At 55.7% G+C, this 19,852-nt stretch overlaps 5 protein-coding genes across 5 annotated transcripts; 2 read left to right on the plus strand and 3 right to left on the minus strand.

Moving 5' to 3' along the window:
- Positions 1-305: 305 nt before the first annotated feature.
- B0I36DRAFT_291253 (uncharacterized protein) lies at positions 306-4,297 on the minus strand. The gene is made up of 2 exons (XM_046151727.1): positions 3,751-4,297; positions 306-3,689 (listed from the first exon to the last, which is right to left on the minus strand). Exons 1-2 carry the CDS (start codon positions 4,016-4,018, stop codon positions 466-468), a joined length of 3,492 nt encoding a protein of 1,163 aa, XP_046011796.1. The 5' UTR covers positions 4,019-4,297; the 3' UTR covers positions 306-465.
- A 2,115-nt stretch (positions 4,298-6,412) lies between these two features.
- On the plus strand, positions 6,413-8,187 carry B0I36DRAFT_364043 (uncharacterized protein; the record flags this gene model as incomplete). The annotated part of the gene is made up of 2 exons (XM_046158893.1): positions 6,413-6,617; positions 6,719-8,187. The coding sequence occupies 2 exons, from the start codon at positions 6,413-6,415 to the stop codon at positions 8,185-8,187; spliced, it is 1,674 nt and encodes a 557-aa protein (XP_046011797.1).
- Positions 8,188-9,167: 980 nt separating this feature from the next.
- Positions 9,168-10,541, minus strand: B0I36DRAFT_385004 (Alpha/Beta hydrolase protein; the record flags this gene model as incomplete). The annotated part of the gene is made up of 2 exons (XM_046161035.1): positions 9,168-10,247; positions 10,304-10,541. The coding sequence occupies 2 exons, from the start codon at positions 10,539-10,541 to the stop codon at positions 9,280-9,282; spliced, it is 1,206 nt and encodes a 401-aa protein (XP_046011798.1). The 3' UTR covers positions 9,168-9,279.
- Positions 10,542-14,410: 3,869 nt separating this feature from the next.
- Positions 14,411-15,857, minus strand: B0I36DRAFT_325917 (prion-inhibition and propagation-domain-containing protein). The gene has a single exon (XM_046154284.1). The coding sequence runs from the start codon at positions 15,592-15,594 to the stop codon at positions 14,728-14,730; it is 867 nt and encodes a 288-aa protein (XP_046011799.1). The 5' UTR covers positions 15,595-15,857; the 3' UTR covers positions 14,411-14,727.
- Positions 15,858-15,968: 111 nt separating this feature from the next.
- Positions 15,969-19,843, plus strand: B0I36DRAFT_432274 (ankyrin repeat-containing domain protein; the record flags this gene model as incomplete). The annotated part of the gene is made up of 2 exons (XM_046162613.1): positions 15,969-15,974; positions 16,550-19,843. The coding sequence occupies 2 exons, from the start codon at positions 15,969-15,971 to the stop codon at positions 19,502-19,504; spliced, it is 2,961 nt and encodes a 986-aa protein (XP_046011800.1). The 3' UTR covers positions 19,505-19,843.
- Between the last annotated feature and the right edge of the window lie 9 nt (positions 19,844-19,852).

Below are 19,852 nucleotides of genomic sequence, written 5' to 3' on the forward strand. Positions count from 1 at the left end.
TCTCAATTCCTCTGTTCCCGTTGCCACAAGTCTTTGTTCCTTCTTGCCTTTGCCTTGCAGGCACTCCCCGGCTATCTGGGAGCCGAAAGGCCGGGAAAGAGAGAGAGTGTGTGCGCTTGCGGGCAGTTTGACGTTTTAGGCGCCTTGGTTTGGAGTTCGGTGTACCGGCGCAAAGGGAAGCTATTGTTATCATTCTGGTTCTTCGACAGTTGATTTTTTTCTCGGACGTGGCGAACGGGTCAATGGCGCCTTGTGGATGGGAGGATGACGATTCAAGCAGGAAAGTGTGTAAAATAATGGTAAATGTTCATTCCCAGTCCGAAATGCAGCATGCCTGCCGGCTTGTTAAAGGATATCTGTATCTCGTGTGATAAATTGCTCGTGGCTCGCGACAAAGGGGGTATCCAAGAATGTTATGATTCAAAAGCAAACACGTCCACGCCTCTCTTCCTATGCCTCATCAACTCACACGCCCCCGACACCGCCTTCCTCCAGAGTGTCATCCCAGCCCCCAGTCTGTATCAGCCAGGTCCCGACTCGCTCTTTTACGCGGGACATCCCGTTGCCCAGGCCATCCTGCCACTGCTCCTGCACGACGCGCACCTTCTCCTTCAAGTCCTGCGCGAGGTACTCCTCCTCGGCCTTCCGGTCTTGCTCGATTGCATGAGCCTCGCGGCCCTGGACCTCGCTGTTCTTCGTCCGCGCTATCATGACAGCCTCTTTCACCTCGTGTAGAAGACACTGCAGGTTCGTCTGCGACTCAATGAACTGGTACGTGCTCTTTTCGGCATGGGTGAGCAGGCTGTGTAGATACTGCAGCGGGTGGCGGTTGTACTCGGGGTTTTCCTCGTATTCCGACGGTGGAATGTGGATGCGGAAGCTGCTGGTGATGGTGCCCGGGATCTTGTCGAGGACTCTCATCAGGGGTGGCGCGATGTCCCAGAACGCGTTGAGCTGCATGTCGACGCCCCGGTTGACGTTTTCCTCCACAATCCCCCGGAACTCTCGTGTCCGCTGAAGGACTTCGCCTGTAAATGCAATCTTGCGTTTCTGTGCATCGTCTGCAAAGAACTGCACCGCGTTCTGAAGCTTCTCCTCGTTCTTTGCCAGGCGATAAGGCATCAGCACCATTTCCCGGTACCGATCGTTTCGGTCGCTCAGCAGCTCGTAGATCTCGCGGTGTAGTGTTTCCCGAGCCTCAAAGATCCATTTCAGTAAAGTAAGCTTCTCAAGGACCTCGGGCTTCTCATCACCCTCCTCCTGTGGCATGTCTGGGTCCGACACGAACAGCTGAGACTTGAGCTCGTCTAGCAGGCCGCTGGCTTGCGTGATCCTTTCGGTGAGCATCTCGTTGACCGGAATGACTACGGCAGTCTGAAATCTGTCAAAATCCTTGCGCTCCACATCTTTGGCCTGGGCTGACTCATTCTCCTGAGAATCGGCTTCAATAGCCGCAGCGTCAGCATAGCTCATGCCACCAGAGCTCAGCTCTCGCTGAAGATTCTCTCTCAAAGTCTGCCGACGTTCGGCAGCAGCAGCAGCAGCTTCCTCCCGCATCTTTTGGCTCTCCTGCAAGAATTCGTCCTTCATCTTCTTGATATCGGTCATATCTGACAACAGGCGGACTTGAGTCCGAATGGCCGTCAGGTCAGGGTGGTTGTTGTTCACAGCTGGATGGTGTCGAGGGTACGGAGGTGGCAGCGTGACGAGTCGTGAGATGTCCAGGTGCAAAGGGCTTGGCGTGTGAGGTGTCGGTGTTGCAATAGATAAAAGCGAGTTTCGGAATGGCTGAGGCGTGCTGGCTGACTCGGTTTCGTGCCAACCAACTTTCTCAGGCGGGTACTCATTCGAAGGATACCATGCGCTGGGTCCTGCCGACGACGGCCCCGCACTGCCAGGACCATCGAGCCACTGTAGAGATTCCCGCGAGACTCCCATATACTTGGATTCTCGCTTTGATCGCTCCAGACGTGAAGCTCCATCTCCTACAGAGTCCGACTCCCACCACCTGCTTGCCGGCCGTCCTCGAGAATCCTCGTCATCGTGAGTCTCGCTTACGCTCATGCTCAGAATGGGTGAGAGAGAAGGGTGGTACTGTCTTGAATCTCTGTTTTGTGGTCCAGGGGTCGCGTTGCTCGCGGGAGAGCCTTCGGATAGGCCTGCAGACCCTGGCGCGGAACCGGGAGTGCGCAGATCCCTCGTGTGGTTCGCTTCAGTATTTGGTGTCCACTCGTTCGGCTGCGAGGTTGTAGAGTCACGTCGCTCCGTCTTCATCGGACGGAACAAGTCTCTCGTGAGGTCAAATATCTCTGAACCCATGGCCCCAATCGCTGTGGAGTACCTCTCCCTGCGTATTCTCGATTCATTGACAATGAACTCGGAGAAAAGCTTCACCCTGTCAGCGTCGTTCCTCGCCTGGGCCTCCATCTGTGCAAACATCTGGAATCGCTCGATGCTATCGTTGCAGAACTGTTCTGGTGTCTGCGTGATGAAGTCGATCTTGTTTGCTGGCCTCGCCGATACTGGTGTCGTCGAGAGTGCTCTAGGGACGATTTGGACCTGCGAGGAGCTTAAAGCTGACCGGCTTCCTGGTGGCGGAGTAGGCAGGGCTTTCGGAGCAATGGCACGACCAGAACCCGGCGTGCCTACGTAGGCCTTCTTGACGTTCGGGGAGTAAGGCGAGGTGGGTGTTTCGGGTTGCATGCCTGCTGACAGTCGCGGGGTTGAGTTCCTCGAGTCTGCATCCTCTGCGGCTTCCAACATGACCCGGGTCGTGCCACTCCGTGGCGTATTCTTATGCACAGAAACGTGGCCGGCAACGCCATTGATCTGTGGTACCACGATATCTGACAATGCGCCGACCGTGGATCCCCCACGAGTATGCCGCGTCCTGCTCTCATTTCGTCGCTCACGGATCGTCTTTTCACCTCCCCTAACTGCGCCAGCTCTGCTCAAGCCGGCGGAGCTCGATCCCGAGAGGGACTCCTCGGGACTCTGGGCTGGTAGATTGGCGGCACTTTCCGTGTCTATCGTCAGCTCCGCGGCCGCTGTGGCTCTCGATTGGGCGCCCGGAGTTTCGTCAACCCAGTTGGCGGGTGTTGGCGGCACGGGTCCAAGGGCTGTTACGCCACTGGGTGGCGGTCTTCGGGTAGGCGGCGCCATGATTGGGGAAGGGTCGATCGGGCGGCTCAGGCTCTGCGACCGGGACTGAGGCGGTGGCGGCCCCGGGGGCGGTGGAGGTAGTGGCATTCCAGGCGCCCATCGCGACTGCGAAGCTGACCTTGATCGTGCTGAGACTGGTGTCTCTATTGCGCTTGCCGAAGCGGCCCGGCGTGATGCTGGGGCCAGCGGGTTCGGCTCGCCGCGGCTTGGCGCAAATGGCTGTGGTACCTGGATGCTGAGTGGCTGAGGCCGGGATAAGGACGTCGGAGGATGGGCATCCGGTGGAGAGGCTGTCTCTGCCTCGCGATCTCGGCGACGGCCCAGCGATGGCAAACCAAACCTTCGCTCTCGTGAGATGGCACGACCAGCAGCACCAGGCGGAGGGGGAAAGTTCTGGACGGCCTGGGGCTCTGGCGAAGGGCGGTGGACCTGTGAAGCTGGGATGCGGACAGCAGAGATGTTGGCTGGAGGCGTTTCTGCACCCTGCCCTGTAGGCCGCTGTCGGGGAGGCGAGTATGGCGGAGGAGCTGTAGTGGGTGATTGCGGTTAGCTCTTGGAGGAAAGAGACAAGGTGAGACGGGTACCGACCATGAGCATCTTCTTGAAACCGCGAAGGATTCGCAAACTGCTGGATGGGCCGATCACTGGCAGGAATGGGTGACATGCCCCATTGCTGCGGATTGTATGGTTGTACTGAGCTGGCAGGCGTCTGGACGGCTGAGAAGCCAGAGTAGGGGCTTGCGACAGACATGGCGGATTGGGGCACACCGGCCGGCGGGCTGTGGTAGCCGCCGAGGGCGGTGGTGAGGGGGTTGAGCTGGCGCAGCCTGGACGCGGTGTCGAGAGGAGAGCTCATGGTCGCGGGCTCTGCCTGGTCGCAAAGGAGCCGCTGATGGATGGATGGGAAGCGTATATCAGCGCAGCGGGTGGTTGAGGGATGCCTGTTGGATCGCGGGGGCGCGGTAGTGCTCTGCTTGGTTGTTTGGAGAGCAGAGCCCAGTTGCGCCTTCCAGGGCGGCCTGGGAGTCCAAGTTGGTCGCGGTTGCCTCCAAGCGATAGCTCAGCGAGGCTGCGGAGTGACACCCGCAACAACCAATATCGACGACAACGACAACGACGACAAGCAACGATGGATCGAAAAGATTGAGGGCGGAGACAACAAGTCGTCGGAGTGGGCAGCAGGTGTGTATGAATTTGGCATGCGAGAGCGGCACGGGCTGGCAGGTTGGGGGAGGGGCTAGCGATGCCAGGGCCTGCCTGCAAGAGTCTAGAGGGCCAGCCAGGGGTCTGGCAGTGCGAGCGTGCTGTTGGTGGATGTGCATCTGCATCTGCGTCTGCATCTGTGGGCCCAGGGCCAGTGCACCTGCAGCAGCGCGCAGATGCAAGGCGGCGGACACCACCACCACCATCACCACAGTGGGCACACTTACTTCCCATGGTAGTGTACACCTCGAGGGCATCCCCATGCCACAGGAATGTATTTCTGGCCCTGCAGCACCAGGCGAGGGGAGGGGGCTGCAGTGCCGCATGCAGACGGCTAGACCTGGCATCCCCGCCCCCATCTGGCCACTGCGTGACAGCAGCAGCAGCAGCATCAGCAGCAGCAGCATCAGCAAAATGGTGTGTGTGCGTGACATGCTGGAAGTGGCTTCAGAAGGAACCCCTCGCAGCAGCAGTGCGTGCTCCTGCAAGGGTCCTGGCCCTTTCGTGATCTACCTAGTAATCAACGGCAAAGAGGCTGGTCCATGCGATGCAAGGGTGGCACTCCTCCCTTGGCCGTACTGTCCCGACACTGGACGTGGATTGCGGCTCTGCTGCCTCGAAGACACTGGGTAGAGACCTCACTGCCCACGGCGCATCTCGACATTTCGGCTCAAAGTACAGCAGACAGAACCCACAGCTCACGCACAAAGTCTGTCAATCCAGATGTCTGCAAGATGGCAAAGGAGCCAAAAGGGTCAAGTTGCTGCACGAGTTGGGACTGGCGGTGGCTGCTCAGGGTGGTGCTTGTGCGTGCCTGGGGCGCTGATTGGCCGGCTGCACGATGCGGGAGGGGGATATATTTGGAACAATAGCACGCCCGGCGTGCATGTGATTGGCTCCACGCAGAGGGCCGCACGATGCCGGGCGCTTAACCAGCAGCCGTGGGTCCATCCCTTTGCCGCTAGGCCCCAAGCGGCAACGCGTTCTTTGCCGTCACCTCTCCCACCGCAGTGGAGGCTGGCTGGGGTTGTCCTCTCCTGGTTCTCTCCTGGCAAGAGAGCCCCCAGTCCAGGGCCGAGTCATTTGATCAGCCCATCAGGTGCGTCTGCCGCGTCTCGGTGCGTCTGCCGCGGTCTGTCCAAGGCCGAGCTCGTCCACGTCCGGTACTCCGGACGTAGTCGCTGATGATGCGGCATTAAGCGGCTCTGGTGGCAAATATCAACTCTGTGCAGAGCCCGGTGCTCGGATGCTTCCGTAAGTACACTTCCAGGCTTGGCGCCCCAGGCTTTCTGCTGAATAAGCTCGGCAGTGGTGTCGGCTGAGGCCAATGCTGGATGTTTGCTGGTGGTGATGGTGATGGTGATGGTGATGTTGATGCGGATGCTCTGCCCGTGCGTTTTGCAGAATTACTGCGTGGTGAACTGACTATGACCTATCTACTGCAGCCTGCCATCCCACATTGGAACGCTCAGTTGATTCCGAAACAAACAGTGTAGGTTATCGACCAAAGGGGGGTTTTGGATGTCAATCATCGCACGATGGCCAGCGTCGCTCTTGCCCCACGAAGGCCAGCAACAGAGATACCATACCTAGCAGCCGATAAGATACAACCTTGTTGTGGTTGCACGTGCACCTCGGCCATATCAATCGCCCTGCGTGCCTGTGAAGCAGCGTACTCTGCGCACGAGGAGCAGTGTTTCACGATTCAGGGCCGTAGCATTTGTAGAGCAGAGCGGAGCCGGGTACCCAGCCCGCCCATGAAACACCACCTGGATATCCCCCACGGAGCCTCCCCAGGTCCCTCGTCATTGGCTGCGTCCCACGCAACACGGTATATCACCGCCGGGCCAATGGTACTATACCTCCCACGCACCGCGACGGCCTCATATCCGCTCCAGACAAAAGTCAATGGGCCGCCACCAGCAGATATGTCGTCCACAGTCCTGCCCGTCGTGTCCTTTCTGCCTGCTTTCTGTCGGTCGTCCTCGCCCTCGTCACCACGCCGAGCAGAGATGCTGTTCGGGCCCATTGCAGGCTGATAGACATCATGTTGGGCCCACCGGGCAGACTGTCGCTCTCCGCCAGGCAGAACTCGTCGCCAAACCCAAACATCTCGGCGGGCAAGTGCTACTACAAAGCCGGCGCAGAGGCAGCAGACAACTTCATCCCCTGCGGCAACTCTGCCTTCGGCCACTATACTTGCTGCCAGGTTGGCGACAACTGCATCGCGGCCGACGCCTGCTTCAACTATTGTAAGCTGCGGGTGCTCCATCACCGAGCCCACCAATAAGAAACGTCCATCAAGACAACGTCAACTCAGTTCAACTAACCCGTCTCTTTCCTCCTTGTGTAGCCCAAGGGATCACGTACATCGCCTCCTGCACGGACCCAACCTACCGCTCTCCGTCCTGCCCTCAGAAGGGCACCGTGCCGAATCAGCAATGGTCAGGAATAACCCAGTGCGACGCGGCAGCAGGCACGTGGGTAAACTGCCAGGAGGCTCCCGACGCCGTGGTGGTCCGCGACGCGAACCCGAGCTGTACCTGTGCCGGGCGCAAGCCGTTGTTCACGGCGTCCGCGTTTCTCGAGCCGATCGCCCAGCTGCCCCCGGTCAAGGGGGCGAGTATCTCATGGTTCAAGGGCCACGAGCCGGGGCCTTCACTAACGCCAACCCCGACAGCGACTGCGGGAACGACTAAGCCGGTGGTGGCAACGACAACTCCGCAGTCTGGATCAGAGTCTCCGAAACCTGGATCAGGCTCTTCACAACCTGGGTCCGGCTCTCCGCAACCTGGATCAGGGGGATCAGGCTCTCCGCAACCTGGATCAGGGGGATCAGGCTCTTCGCAACCTGGATCGGGCTCTCAGCAACCTGGATCGGGCTCTCAGCAACCTGGATATGAGGCTCCGAAACCTGGATCTGACCCAGAGCCCACGGCTGCAACATCGGTGCCACTGCTCACAGCATCGCCTCCTGGCACAACAGGAGCACCCGGCAGCAATCCCACCGCTATCTCCTACATAATTTCAACAGCTATATCCGTCAGCGTCGAGCCAGGCGCTGCGGCCACTGGCCCGGCCGCGATCGTGGGCACCAGCCCCAATGAGCTCAGCCAAGCGGCCAAGATTGGCATTGGCGTCGGCACAGGCGTCGGCGCGTGGTTGCTCATCGGTGTGCTAATCTGGATCTTCATCTCGGTACAGAAGAAGAAGAAGAGGAGGAAGCTGATGCAGACGTACTTTGGCAAGACCGACGCCACGCCATTCGGCTTTGCCAGGAGAGGCGATTCGGCCGACCCAATAATAAGACCATCATTCGGGACGGCACGGGAACAGCAGCAGCAGCTGCTGCCGATGGCAATCGCTTCCCCTGCCCCGGTGTTGACTGGAGGCCTGGATCGCGGACGTCAGAACCGGACACTGCTTAGGCCCGCAGGGGCACTCAACTCTCATCCCAGCAGTCCAAGCAGGGGACTGCTCTCTCCCCCTACTCTCGACACAGGACGGAGAGACTCGTCCACCCTCCCAGCTGCAGATCCGGGCCCTGCGCTGAGTAGTCGCCCCAGCACAAGTCCCGGTAGGCCACCTAAACTCACCAGCGCTCTCAAATCCTCCAACCCGGAAAGCCGGAGCCGGAGCGTAGATTCAGTGAAGCGGAGGCAGGATGCGTCACACCGGGGCCAGTCTGACGACTACCACGACTACCTGGCTGGCAAAAGCAGCAGTGGAAGAGATCAAAGTGTGGGCGGTGGTGCAAGGAGGAAGGCGTCGATCAAGAGCCTGGGAGTCAGGTTTGCGGATGACGAGGCAGATCCAATATGATCTGTTGTAAAGATTATGCATACTAAGGCTGGCAGCGCTTCAGTTTATACAGTTACCCACATACAAAGGGAAGATAATTCATAGTGTAAAGTACGCTCTAGGGCGCCATTCATATTCATATACATATAACTACTCTTAGGGAGATTACTTATTCAGATACTCCAATTTGTTCCCAAGCGGTCCTTTGACTACGCCACATCACAGACATGAATGCAATAGAGCAAAAGAAGGTAAATACGGCGAAATGGAGTCGCAATTGAGTTACCTAGCCTATGCGAATTTTCTACAGGCCGTGGGAAAAGGGGTTCATAATTTGGGCCATATCACTTTATTTTTCTCTGCAGGTTTGTCTTGCTGGAGCTGTGGAAAGTACATGCCATGAGCATGCGATTCTGGAAATTCGTCGTCTTTTCCATCGATCAAGGGTGTTAGAACTTATTCGTTGAGCATCAAGATGATTCAAGCCTGCGCTTTATCAGATTGACGAGGTACACTGGATTTGTGCTCATGCTTTTCAACAGGAGATTGAATGATCCTTCAGATTCATCATTACTCACATTAGCTTCAAACGGCGGCTAACGAATTTCGATGTTAAAAAAAAAAAAAGAAAGAAAGAAAGAAGGACGCCTCTCGGGCGAGTATTATCTGTGTTGTTGCACGATTGATTCGTTGATGACGTGACCGGCTTCCTGGCTAAGCTCGCCACGAGCACTTGTTAGCCTCACGCTCATCATCTTGAGTCGGGAGCCGCCGAAGGCTGCGATGTGGAAGAGGCACTAGCTACAATTTTATATTGAGATGCTCTTGAGAAGTCTATAATACTCTTAAAGAAAGGATGATGATCTATCTGAATTCGAATGAGTGTGGAACGCGCCCACCACGATAACAGTATGCCAGACTGAAAGAAACACTAACATGAGGGACAAGGAAGCGACAGAAACAGAAGCAGATCAAACAAGAGGAGAACAGACCCGTCAAGTAGACGCAAAGATGACCAAAGATGACCAAGATGATAGGAGCACGACAAAGGCAAAACCGGCTGCGGACAAACCACGGAGATATCTCTTTGCCAGCATGTAGTCGTCCCCCTTATTAAGCACTAACAGCGCTAGAGAAAGCCCTCGCTAGGAAGTCGCTGGTAGCCTCGAACCCTTGCTGGGCAGTATAGTGCGTGCCATGGCAGTGTCCCGCATCTGGCTGCGCGAAGAAGTCGAAAAAGCTCGACTGGGGAAACAGGTCGTGCACCTTGGCCAGCCTGCTCTCGCTGCCACTCAGGCAGTCCGGCAGCACGGGCTCGCGCTTGCCGTTGCCGCAGAAGGTGGCGTCCTCCTGGCCCGTGAGCACGAACACGGGGCCCGCGAAGCGGTCCGCGACGGCGAGGGTCTGCGTCAGCGCCTCTCCCGCCGTGATGGTGCCCATGGTCGCGAAGTCGGCGTCGTAGACGGCCGCGTCAAAGTCCGGCGCGGCCGGGTCGCTGTAGAAGGTCGCCATGCGGCCCGCCTTGCTGCTCGTCACGAAGTACGTCTTGTCGGTATAGGGGAAGCGGACCGGGTCGTACTCGGACGCGGGCTGGAAGCCCATCTCCCACTGACCGGGGAGGGCAAAGTCGGTGGGCTTGGGGATCGCGATGCCCATCAACACGTACGCGTCGACGTCGGCCGGGTACTTGGCCGCGAGCTGGTTGCCGATGATCGAGCCGTACGAGTGGCCGACCCAGACGACGCGCTCGAAGGGGGCGACGGCGGTCTGCGGGGCGCCGGGGAGGACGATGCCCGGGCCGCGCAGGCTCTGGATGAGCTTGTGGATGAGCTCGACTTGGTATGGGGCCTGGACGTGCGTGGCGCCGTTGGGGCGAGTGGACTGGCCGTTGCCGGGGCGGTCGATGGCCAGGGTTGGATAGCCGAGAGAGTTGGCGCAGGCCTCGTAGTTGTAGTCCTCGAAGCCAAGGCCGCTCCAGTAGTGTTTGTCGTACGTGTTTCCATGTACAAGAAGTTGCAGGGTCTTGGATTGCTGGCTCGCCTGGATGTTGACGATCGTGGGACGGCAGTAGCGAGCGACGACTAAAGGCAAGTTGTGAGCATGGATACCGTGTACTGTCAGTAAAGGGTGGGCGTACTCTTCTCGCTGCCGCTGATCTGTGTGTATGACACGTTCTGGGTCAGGAACTCAACAAAGCTGTTGAAGTTGCTGACATCCGGCTGGACGAGAATCTCGCGGTTTTGAGCGGTGGCGGATACCTTGAAGATGAGCTCCTCACAGTTCTTAGAGCCCGCTGCAGGTGCTGTTGACGCTGGCAGGGCGACGGCAGTCGCTACAAAGCCTGCGATGGCCAGGGTTTTGGAAAGAGAGTTCATGATGGAAACGTGCTGATGATTGGGGATTGAATGTTGAAGTGAATGTCTTTACTAAAGGAAGTGTGATTGTTGATGTTGAGTGATGATGATGTGCGAGATGCTAGGGCGGTCGGCTGGTCTTTATAATTAGGCTGACGCAAGTATTCACGGAAGGAGTAGTGTCCAAGTCTTGATCTTCAAGCATACATGTGCGGAGGGTTGCGTTCGAAACATCCAGCAGAACCGCGGTACATCAGAGTTATCTCAAACAAATGTAACGTTCAGACGCCACAAAGCCTCGGTCAGAAGCTGAACCATCTTTGAGCAAACACAGCCTGCCAAGTGTTCGCATGTTCACAAGTACGGAAGTTTCCATTCGTGGCAGTGACACCAGGACAGGAAATGTTCCAGAAGCCTTAGAATGAATCATCCTCCCTGGGATGTTGCGGTCACCAATCAGCGGTATCGGAGGCCGAAACCATTATCGGCGTATTGCCAGGAAACGGCTTGGTCTAAGGGTGACCGCTTCTCGGCACTCATAGACGTGCCAATTAGGAATGTCCAGGAAAGACATGCACGAACGCCTTCGATCTGACAGGCTCCGTCAGCTGAACCACTGCTGCAGCCCTGTGGATCTGAGACCTACCTGGAGATGAAACAGCAATGGCAGTCTGTTGCATGCTTTAGGCATGAATAGCAGCGTCCTCATCGAGAAATAGTGACAACATGAGCACGTGCAGTCTGGCGGACTCGCACGCAGCTCATGTGAAGGGGTAGTTCGCAAATGAAGTTTGCGCCCAGCCTTCCCCAAGATGGTAGAGTTGAGCCGATTCTGGTGACACCCTCTTGGCCATCGGATGCACAGCCACGCACAAATCCACGACGGAGGTCAATCCTATCCTGCTTGAGCTCAAGTCACCACGGCTGCATTGCCTGCCCCACGAAAGAAGACTCGTCCCGTTCAGATTACACGGAGCCTAGCTAAGCCTCCCTACCACGACCAGCCGCGCATTTTTGATGACGGTTGCAACGTAACCTGCCAAGAGGCGTAGGGCGTGCGGCTGAACGAGATACACGACAATAGCAGGCAGCAGAGACCGCCGCAATAGGGAATGTTCCAGAAGAATGCCTCGCGCCTTCCATGGGCTGAGCCAATGTCTGAGACAGCTGAGATGGCATGCCTGTGAGGTGTGGCTGACGACGTCTGCTATCCGCACCTTATGTGGTCGGTCCTCATTTGGCTTCTAAGCACGGCTGAAGAGCGCCCTTTGCTTGTTAAAGTCAGAACTGTTTTGGAGTCAAGGCGCCAAGGAGCGAGCCGAAATTGGAAAATGATAAATATTGCATCTGGCTACACACTATCCGAAGGATACAACCGCATCGAAAATGCAGTAGGATCTGGAATCAACTGGATGCAAGACACAGCCCCTGGCTGCTGGTACGAGATAGGGTGTTTTCTTTTTGTCTGTCTCGCGGACTAGATTGAGAAGTTCCAACCACTGCACAGGGGCGTGGTCGAAGAAGCTGGGTCTGGTTGATTGTTGACCTTGATAAAGTGGTCAAATGATCTCCGAGTTTACATCCCAGGTGACTGAAGAAGTAGAGGCCGTGTTCACAACGACCACGTACGACGTAGTACCCTTCACAATGCGGCCGATGCTGTTGACATGACTAACTGGAAGACTATCCTTGGCCACGCCTTCCGAGATCATGAACTTGCTACCGGCTAGCTCGTTTGTTCCTGCACACTCCCTGAATACCCGAATATACCGTTAGCCTAATGCCTGTGAACTATTGAGGGGCAAGGGCTCACGAAACAACACATCCTGAAGCCAGGATCACGAGAAGCAAGTGTAAATGTGAACACAGATGAAACTTATTTTTTGCGAGGCGAAGTTCGGGATACCTTTACGGCGAGTTTATGTCGCAATGTGAGTATGATATATCAAGCATAGGCGGAGCATTATATAGATTTATATACAGAACGTAATCCACAAGCGACCCGCCCACACAAGCGACCCGCCCACTTTCCTCTCCATTTCGTATAAGCTATCTTTAATCCCATATTCCTCCACCAAAAATCATGCCACAGCAATCAAATGAAGGCGATATTATTCTAGCGCTAAACGCGCTTCAATCCGATCCAAAATTAAGCGTACGAAAGGCTGCGCAGATCTACAAAGTCCCTCGTACGACACTTCGCGACCGACGACGCGGTGCACAGCAAAAACGCGATACCCGACCACATAACCAGAACTTGACCTCGTACGAAGAGGATAGTATCGTACGATACGTACTCGACCTAGATTCGCGTTCGTTTCCACCGCGCCTTAGTGGTGTTCGAGAAATGGCGGATCGACTCCTCCGCGCACGCGACGCGCCACGCGTCGGAACGAACTGGGCCTCAAACTTCGTACGACGACGACCTGAGCTCCGTACGCGTTTAAATCGAAGAATCGACTACCAGAGGGTCCTCTGCGAGGATCCGGACGCGTATCGCGCGTGGTTTGAGCTCGTACGAAACATAATCGCGAAATACGGGATCCACGATGACGACATCTATAACTTCGACGAAACGGGCTTCGCGATGGGTAAAATCTCCGCCGAAACCGTCGTTACAACCTCCGATCGACGCGGGAGGCCAAGAGCCGTACAACAAGGGAATCAGGAATGGGTTACAGTAATCCAGGGTATCGCGTCGTACGGCTATTCGATCCCGCCGTATATTATCTTCGCCGGGAAGGTCCACCTCGACTCCTGGACCGCGAATAGCCCCCTACCGCCCGACTGGGTAATCGCGCTTTCAGAAAACGGTTGGACGACGAACGAGAGAGGCCTAGAATGGGTAAAACACTTCGATTTCCATACGAAGAGTCGTACGAAGGGTACCTACCGCCTCCTTATCCTCGACGGCCACGAGAGCCACCATTCAGTCGATTTCGAGCTCTACTGCAAGGAACAGAATATCGTAACGCTCTGTATGCCTGCTCACTCGTCGCATAAGCTCCAGCCTCTCGATGTTGGGTGCTTTGGACCTCTGAAACGGGCGTACGGTAAAGAAATCGAAGGTCTAATACGGGCGCACATAACCCACGTTTCAAAGGAGGACTTCCTCCCAGCCTTTTATAAGGCGTACGACGCTGCAATGACCAAATCAAACATCCAGGCAGGCTTTAGAGCGACAGGCCTAGTACCGTACGACCCGAATTATGTGATTTCGCAGCTAGATGTGAAGTTTCATACGCCGACACCGCCAGGTTCCTCTGCTGGACTACCACCCCCATGGGTTTCAAAGACGCCGAACAACCCAATTGAGACCGAATCGCAGACGAAGTACATTGAAAATCGCATCGTACGACACCAGAATAGCTCACCGTCGTCCATTGTTGAGAGCGTACAGCAGCTGAGAAAAGGAGTCATAATGATGGTACACGAGCAGGACCTTATGCGCCAAGAGCTCGCCGAACTTCGAGATGCAAACGACCGCCTCAGCCGCCGTCGTCGTACGAAAAGAAAGCAGCTACAGAAAGGAGGGTCCCTTACGATTGATCAGGCAAAGGATTTGAAGGCTCAAATCGATGCGACGCAGCAGTTAATAGCGGAAACGAGTCAGAATAGTGGTCGTACGAGGAGGCCCGAAACGCGCGCGCGACGATGTGGCGTCTGCGGCGAGCCCGGGCATAATGCTCGTACGTGTCAGAAAGTTGTATCTGCCTCTGAAGAAGAGGATTCCGAATAGTTTGAATTGATTTAAGGCGTTATGGTTGATTTAACTTATATATGATCGTACGAGTGCGTAGAAGGTGGGCGGGTCGCTTGTGTGGGCGGGTCGCTTGTGGATTACGTTATCAAGGACATATACTATTCACGTGCCATATCTTGACATTTCGCTATGATTAGCCACAGAGTCATGTTACATGCCCTCTATCCGGGGGAGTGATGACCAGCGTCCGGTGCTTTGCTATTCTGTTACGTCTCTGCCTTTGAAACCGGTTCGTTTTGCACCGCATGACATCGATTCAAGCGTATTCTAGTTTTCTCCTGTAGTCCGCATGACAGGCGTGTTGACGGACACCCATAAGGGCCAGTTTTGGTCACGGGACAGTAGTGATCTGCAGACGATCAATCGCTTTGCTATCCAATGTAGCCATATAAGAAGGATTCCTACAGAAATACCTCTCTCTCCGCCGTCCGAAGCAAAGAGTGACTACTTGTAGATTGTCCCTACAATGAGCTTCGACTTGCCTTTCATCTCTGCTTCACCCACTCTATTCCGCGTAGATCTAAGCATGAAATTGGAGCCGGCAGCCCTCATCGCCTCAGCAGTCCACTCATCGCCGACCCGGGCTTCAGCCTCGTCTACGGAGGAGAATTTCCCGATGGAGTTGTCGCTACTGCCTAGTGCCTTTATCTTCTCAGTAGTCGTCTCGTATAAGGCATTGTCGACATCCGCAGAGGCGTCTTGAATTAACTTCAGGCTAGAAGCGTCATTGTCGAGTTCCTCAAACTCCCACTCGACTACCTCTGGGGATGGCTGGCCCCTAATTGCACCTGGTGGCGGGGCAACCTGGTATAGACCATCAACGAGCTGGACCACGTCTGCGATGAGCTTTTCGAAGTTCTTCGCATCGTAGATCGCCCAGTACGTCTTCTCCATCCAACCGGGACCCTTTCTCTCGCGACGCTTTGTGATGCGCCGAAAGACCGTGAGCACCTTGACTGCAGGCTTATCAAGGTCGGTAGTGGAGTCGCATATGGCGTGTTCGGCATCGCTCGTCGTAGGGGCTTTCACGTACCGCCCTGACGCTTCGTGTAACTCTGAGAACAAATTGTTGATCTGACCCAGCATAGCTCGCACGGGAAACTCGCTTGGGAAGCGAGGGCTTTCATTGATGCTGACTGCTTCACCCCAGCGACCTAGCCGAACGCGAGCGACCTCGAGCTTGAGCTGACATGTTGTGTAGTCTTGCTTGAAACTGCGGCCGAGCTGAATGTAGCCGAAGGTGTCGACGGCATTGTTGAACAGCGCTGCTACGCTCAGAGCGCCGGTGATGATGCCGAAAGTTTCTGCCATTGCCGGACCTTCTGTAAACGGCAGAGGGAGTGGAGGGATGGGAGAACCACGAGATCCTTGCCGTTTGGCCGTGTTTGTTGTATGTATGTATGTAGTAAAGGCTGAGTCTGACGCGGAGAATGCGGGTCTTGTAGAGGGATAACGCAAATTCGGAGAGGCTCAAGGAGAGAGGTATGCCTGCCCGACCCCCACCCCACCGATGTAAAAGGCGATTTCGATGCACTGCAGCATCGACAGGGGCTTGAGAATCGGGCATGAGGCACAGGCGCCGAGGCAAGCTATAATCCCTCACTATTCAGGGGTGTGAGGGGGAAGCACGCCTGTCATGTGGTTATAGTATCCTTGACCCTTGACAGCATAAGCTGAGGCGCATCATGCACGTAAGCCAGCCACGACAAATTGCCAGGATCAAGCACAGCTCGCCAGTATATTTCCCCGCTTTGCTGTGTTTCCTCATGGACCCTCTGGTTGAAGTTGTTGCACTTGCAATCACGACGAGGCGACCACGATGGCGAGCGGGGCTTCATTCAACACTATCGGCTCGATCACGGCGAGCGGTGAAGCGAGTATTCATAATGGCGATGTTCATACCTACATACATAACCATGGGGAAGATCCTGAAGCGAAAAGGGAGCGACTGCGACTTGTCTTCCTCCAGCGCCTGCGTGCATGCCCGTACGAGGAGCGAAAGAATCGCAACCCCGAGCGCGCGACAGGAACATGCGAGTGGTTCACCAGCCACAATCATTTCCAGGATTGGCAAAATCAAGGATACGCCCTACTATGGGTATCCGCTGATCCGGGCTGCGGCAAGTCAGTATTATCACGATATCTGATCGACAGCGTTTTGTCTGTCGTCCCTGGCAGGCAAAATATCGTTTGCTACTTCTTCTTCAAAGACGATTTTGACGATCAGCGCGCTCTGGACGTTGCGATATGCTGTATACTCCATCAGTTATATCGCCAGGAGCCGGGTCTACTATCCGACGCAACACTTGCGAGGTTCGTAGAGGACGGCGACTTCCTGTTCAATTCAGCAGAGGTCCTCTTCAGCTTGCTACTCGATGCTGCAAGTCGCTGCGAAAGGAATATTGTGTGTATTCTCGATGCTTTGGACGAGTGCTCCAATTTCAAACTACTCGCCAACACCCTAACGGACTCCTTCGCTGGGGACGGGGGACCCTCCAATCTCAAGTTCATCCTCACGAGCAGGCCCTACGAATCAATTCGAAACGCCTTGGCGACATTGCCTAAGATCCACCTAAGTGGCGAAAGTGAAGAGGAAGTCGATCAGATAGCCGAAGAGATCGGTGTAGTTATCGAGCAACGGATACGACAGCTTGCCACTCTACGCCGCCTTACCGATTCCCAAGAGCAATCCCTTCGGAGCGTCTTGCGTGGCACGCAACAACGGACATACCTTTGGGTCCACTTGATCTTCGAGAGCCTGGAAGAAGCCAATATCCTGAATCGGCATTCTCTAACAGAAGCTATCCAGACTTTGCCCCTATCGGTCGAGGAAGCGTACGACAAGATCTTGTCAAAGAGTCGGAATACCAAGCATGTCACAAAAGTGCTACAACTCGTTGTGGCCGCCGCTAGACCGCTGCATTTGAAAGAGGTTGCAGTCGCTCTGACTCTTGATAGCCAGAAGCATCGCACCTATGCAAATCTTATGGCAGACGTTACCGACACGGCCGAGCTACAAAATGAGATACGAGACTTATGTGGCCTCTTCGTTGTAATCATCGACGGACGTCTGTATCTGTTGCATCAGACCGCCAGAGAGTTCCTTGTTGACAAAGACCAGCGCATGACACCACACTTGCGCTGGCAGTCTTCAATCGATGTCAACATCGCAAACGCAGTGCTTGCAGGCATCTGCATGCGGTTCCTGCTGCTACTCCAACTCAAGATCCCGGACGAACCAGACGACAAACTTCTTGCAAAGACATTTCAGGAGCATGACTTCCTTGAGTACGCCGTAACGTATTGGCCAGAGCATTACCGGCAGGCGGAGGCCCAAGCTGCAGCGGAGCTGGACTTTTTGGCACAAAGACTCTGCTCGGAGGAAATATGGTGGTTGAACATTTATCTAACAATTGAGGATGCCACCCAGGTCCCGCGCATGCCGCTGGAGATTGCCGGCCACCTAGGTCTAACCTCCCTCATTCAACCGTTTCTGCAGCTGCTCAAATCGGATGCCGCGGATGCCTGGCTGGATCCTTCAGTTGGCTGGTGGGACACTGGTTACACGTTGCCGATCGCAAGCAGGCACGGCCACACTGCCTTTGTCGACACTCTCCTGAAGTCGGATGCGTTCCAATCTGTTCGCTCCTGGCGACCCATCCTGAATCCGTTTCACTCGAGGCATATTCACGGCACTTTGGGTAGAGCATTGCTGTTAGCGGCCAGCCATGGCCACTACCGCGTTGTTGAATTGCTTCTCCAGGCAGGTGCAAATGCCAAGTACACAGCTTATGATGGAGGGCCTTCGCCTCTGTCGCAAGCGGCCCGACGGGGCGCTGATGATGTCGTCGGGCTGTTGATCAAGTACGGTGCAAGGTCTGGCATTGAGCCCAGTCATTTGCTACAAAACGGCACCAGTTGTTTCAACCCCCTGACCAAGGCTGCTTTCGACGGCGACTGTACACAGGTACAGCTTTTGCTTGAAGAAGCCCACGCCATCGATGCTATCGACGCAGCTGGCGATACAGCTCTGCTCCGGGCCACCAAGCAAGGACATTGTGATGCGGTGGTATTGTTACTAGATCACAACGCAGCGGTTGATGCGGCTGATCCAGACGGACGGACATCACTTCTTTGCGCAGTGGAAGCTCGAAATGAGACCATCATCCGTCTGCTGCTCGAAAGGGGCGCCGACATCAGCGCGAGGCTTCGGGTAGCATTTTATGGAGAGCACCATCTCACCATTCTCGACCGGGCTATACGACTCGGCAAAGGGGAAATTGTAGAGCTTTTACTGCGCCAAAGCCCTCGGTCGGAAACTTTCGAGCGATGCCGGGACTCGGCCTTCTGGGCCATACAAAGCACCGAAATGGCTGAACTCTTGCTCAAGTACGGCACTTCGCCCGATTTGAAGAACCCTTCCGGAATTCCGCTCCTTGCCCATTTCGCTGGATTGGGCCATAGAGACATTGTGCAAGCACTGCTTGACCACAGTGCACGGATCGATGTGCAGGAAGACACGCCGCCCGTCATAATTGGGGATCGCTTTCCAAGCTTTTATTGCATGCCTCTCGCTGTGGCTGCATCCAAAGCCCACATGGAAGTCATGAGACTTTTGATCGACCGCGGGGCACGGCTTGACGCTGGTGACAGCAAGGGGCATACGCCGCTGATGTGCGCTGCGAGCGGCGGACACACTGACGCATCAAAGCTCTTGCTTGATCACGGTGCCCAGGTGGAAGCGCGTGACAAACTTGGCTGTACTGCTTTTCTTTACGCCGTCAACTTTGCCCTTGGTGGAACCAGGAGCTGGGAATGTGGAGAGATCCTGCTGAGGGTCTTGCTGGGCCGCGGTGCGCGGGTCGATACTGCCAACAATAACGGCCACGCTGCCCTGCATTCCGCCGCGACGCGTGATGGGGGAGGTGCAGTGGTCCGGTTCTTGCTCTCTCACGGAGCGCCGGTCGATATGCCTGACAAGAAGGGAACAACACCCCTGATGCTGGCCGCCTTCCATGGCGAAGTCAACGCCCTCGAACTTCTTCTGGCCGCCGGAGCACAGGCGGCTATGACGGACTCGGACGGGCACACTGCCCTCTGGTGGGTGTACCAGAGCAGGTGGATCACCGACGCCGCCCAGATCTTGAGAGCAGCAGGTGCAGCGGAGCCCATCTCGGTGAAACACAGGCTTCGCAGATACTTTCATGATCCATACAAGTGAGCTGAAAGTTGTCCCTGGCAGGTGCTTGTGCAGCACGCACAACCTAGGGGAAGAGAGGAGACACAGGAAAGCTTCAGGAAGACTGGAGGAAGCCAAAATGGGCGATTTACGGCAGAGTAGGCACTCACGAGGGAGAACGTCCCTCGGGCCCTGTCAATGCAGGGCCATTCACCTATGGCTTCAACACTAGAATCACTTTATCTCACCTTCTCAGGCATTTACTTGATTTCTTGTTAAGGAACAATTGGCAACCGTCTGGATGGGCAGATGTCGTCGTTAGCCTTTTGATGCAGGTTGAGTTTGTAGAGCAATAATAGATATCCTTTTCTGACTCGAGACACATCACTG

This window comes from Microdochium trichocladiopsis (assembly GCF_020744255.1).
Source record: "Microdochium trichocladiopsis strain MPI-CAGE-CH-0230 chromosome Unknown B0I36scaffold_6, whole genome shotgun sequence".
Taxonomy (NCBI): domain Eukaryota; kingdom Fungi; phylum Ascomycota; class Sordariomycetes; order Xylariales; family Microdochiaceae; genus Microdochium; species Microdochium trichocladiopsis.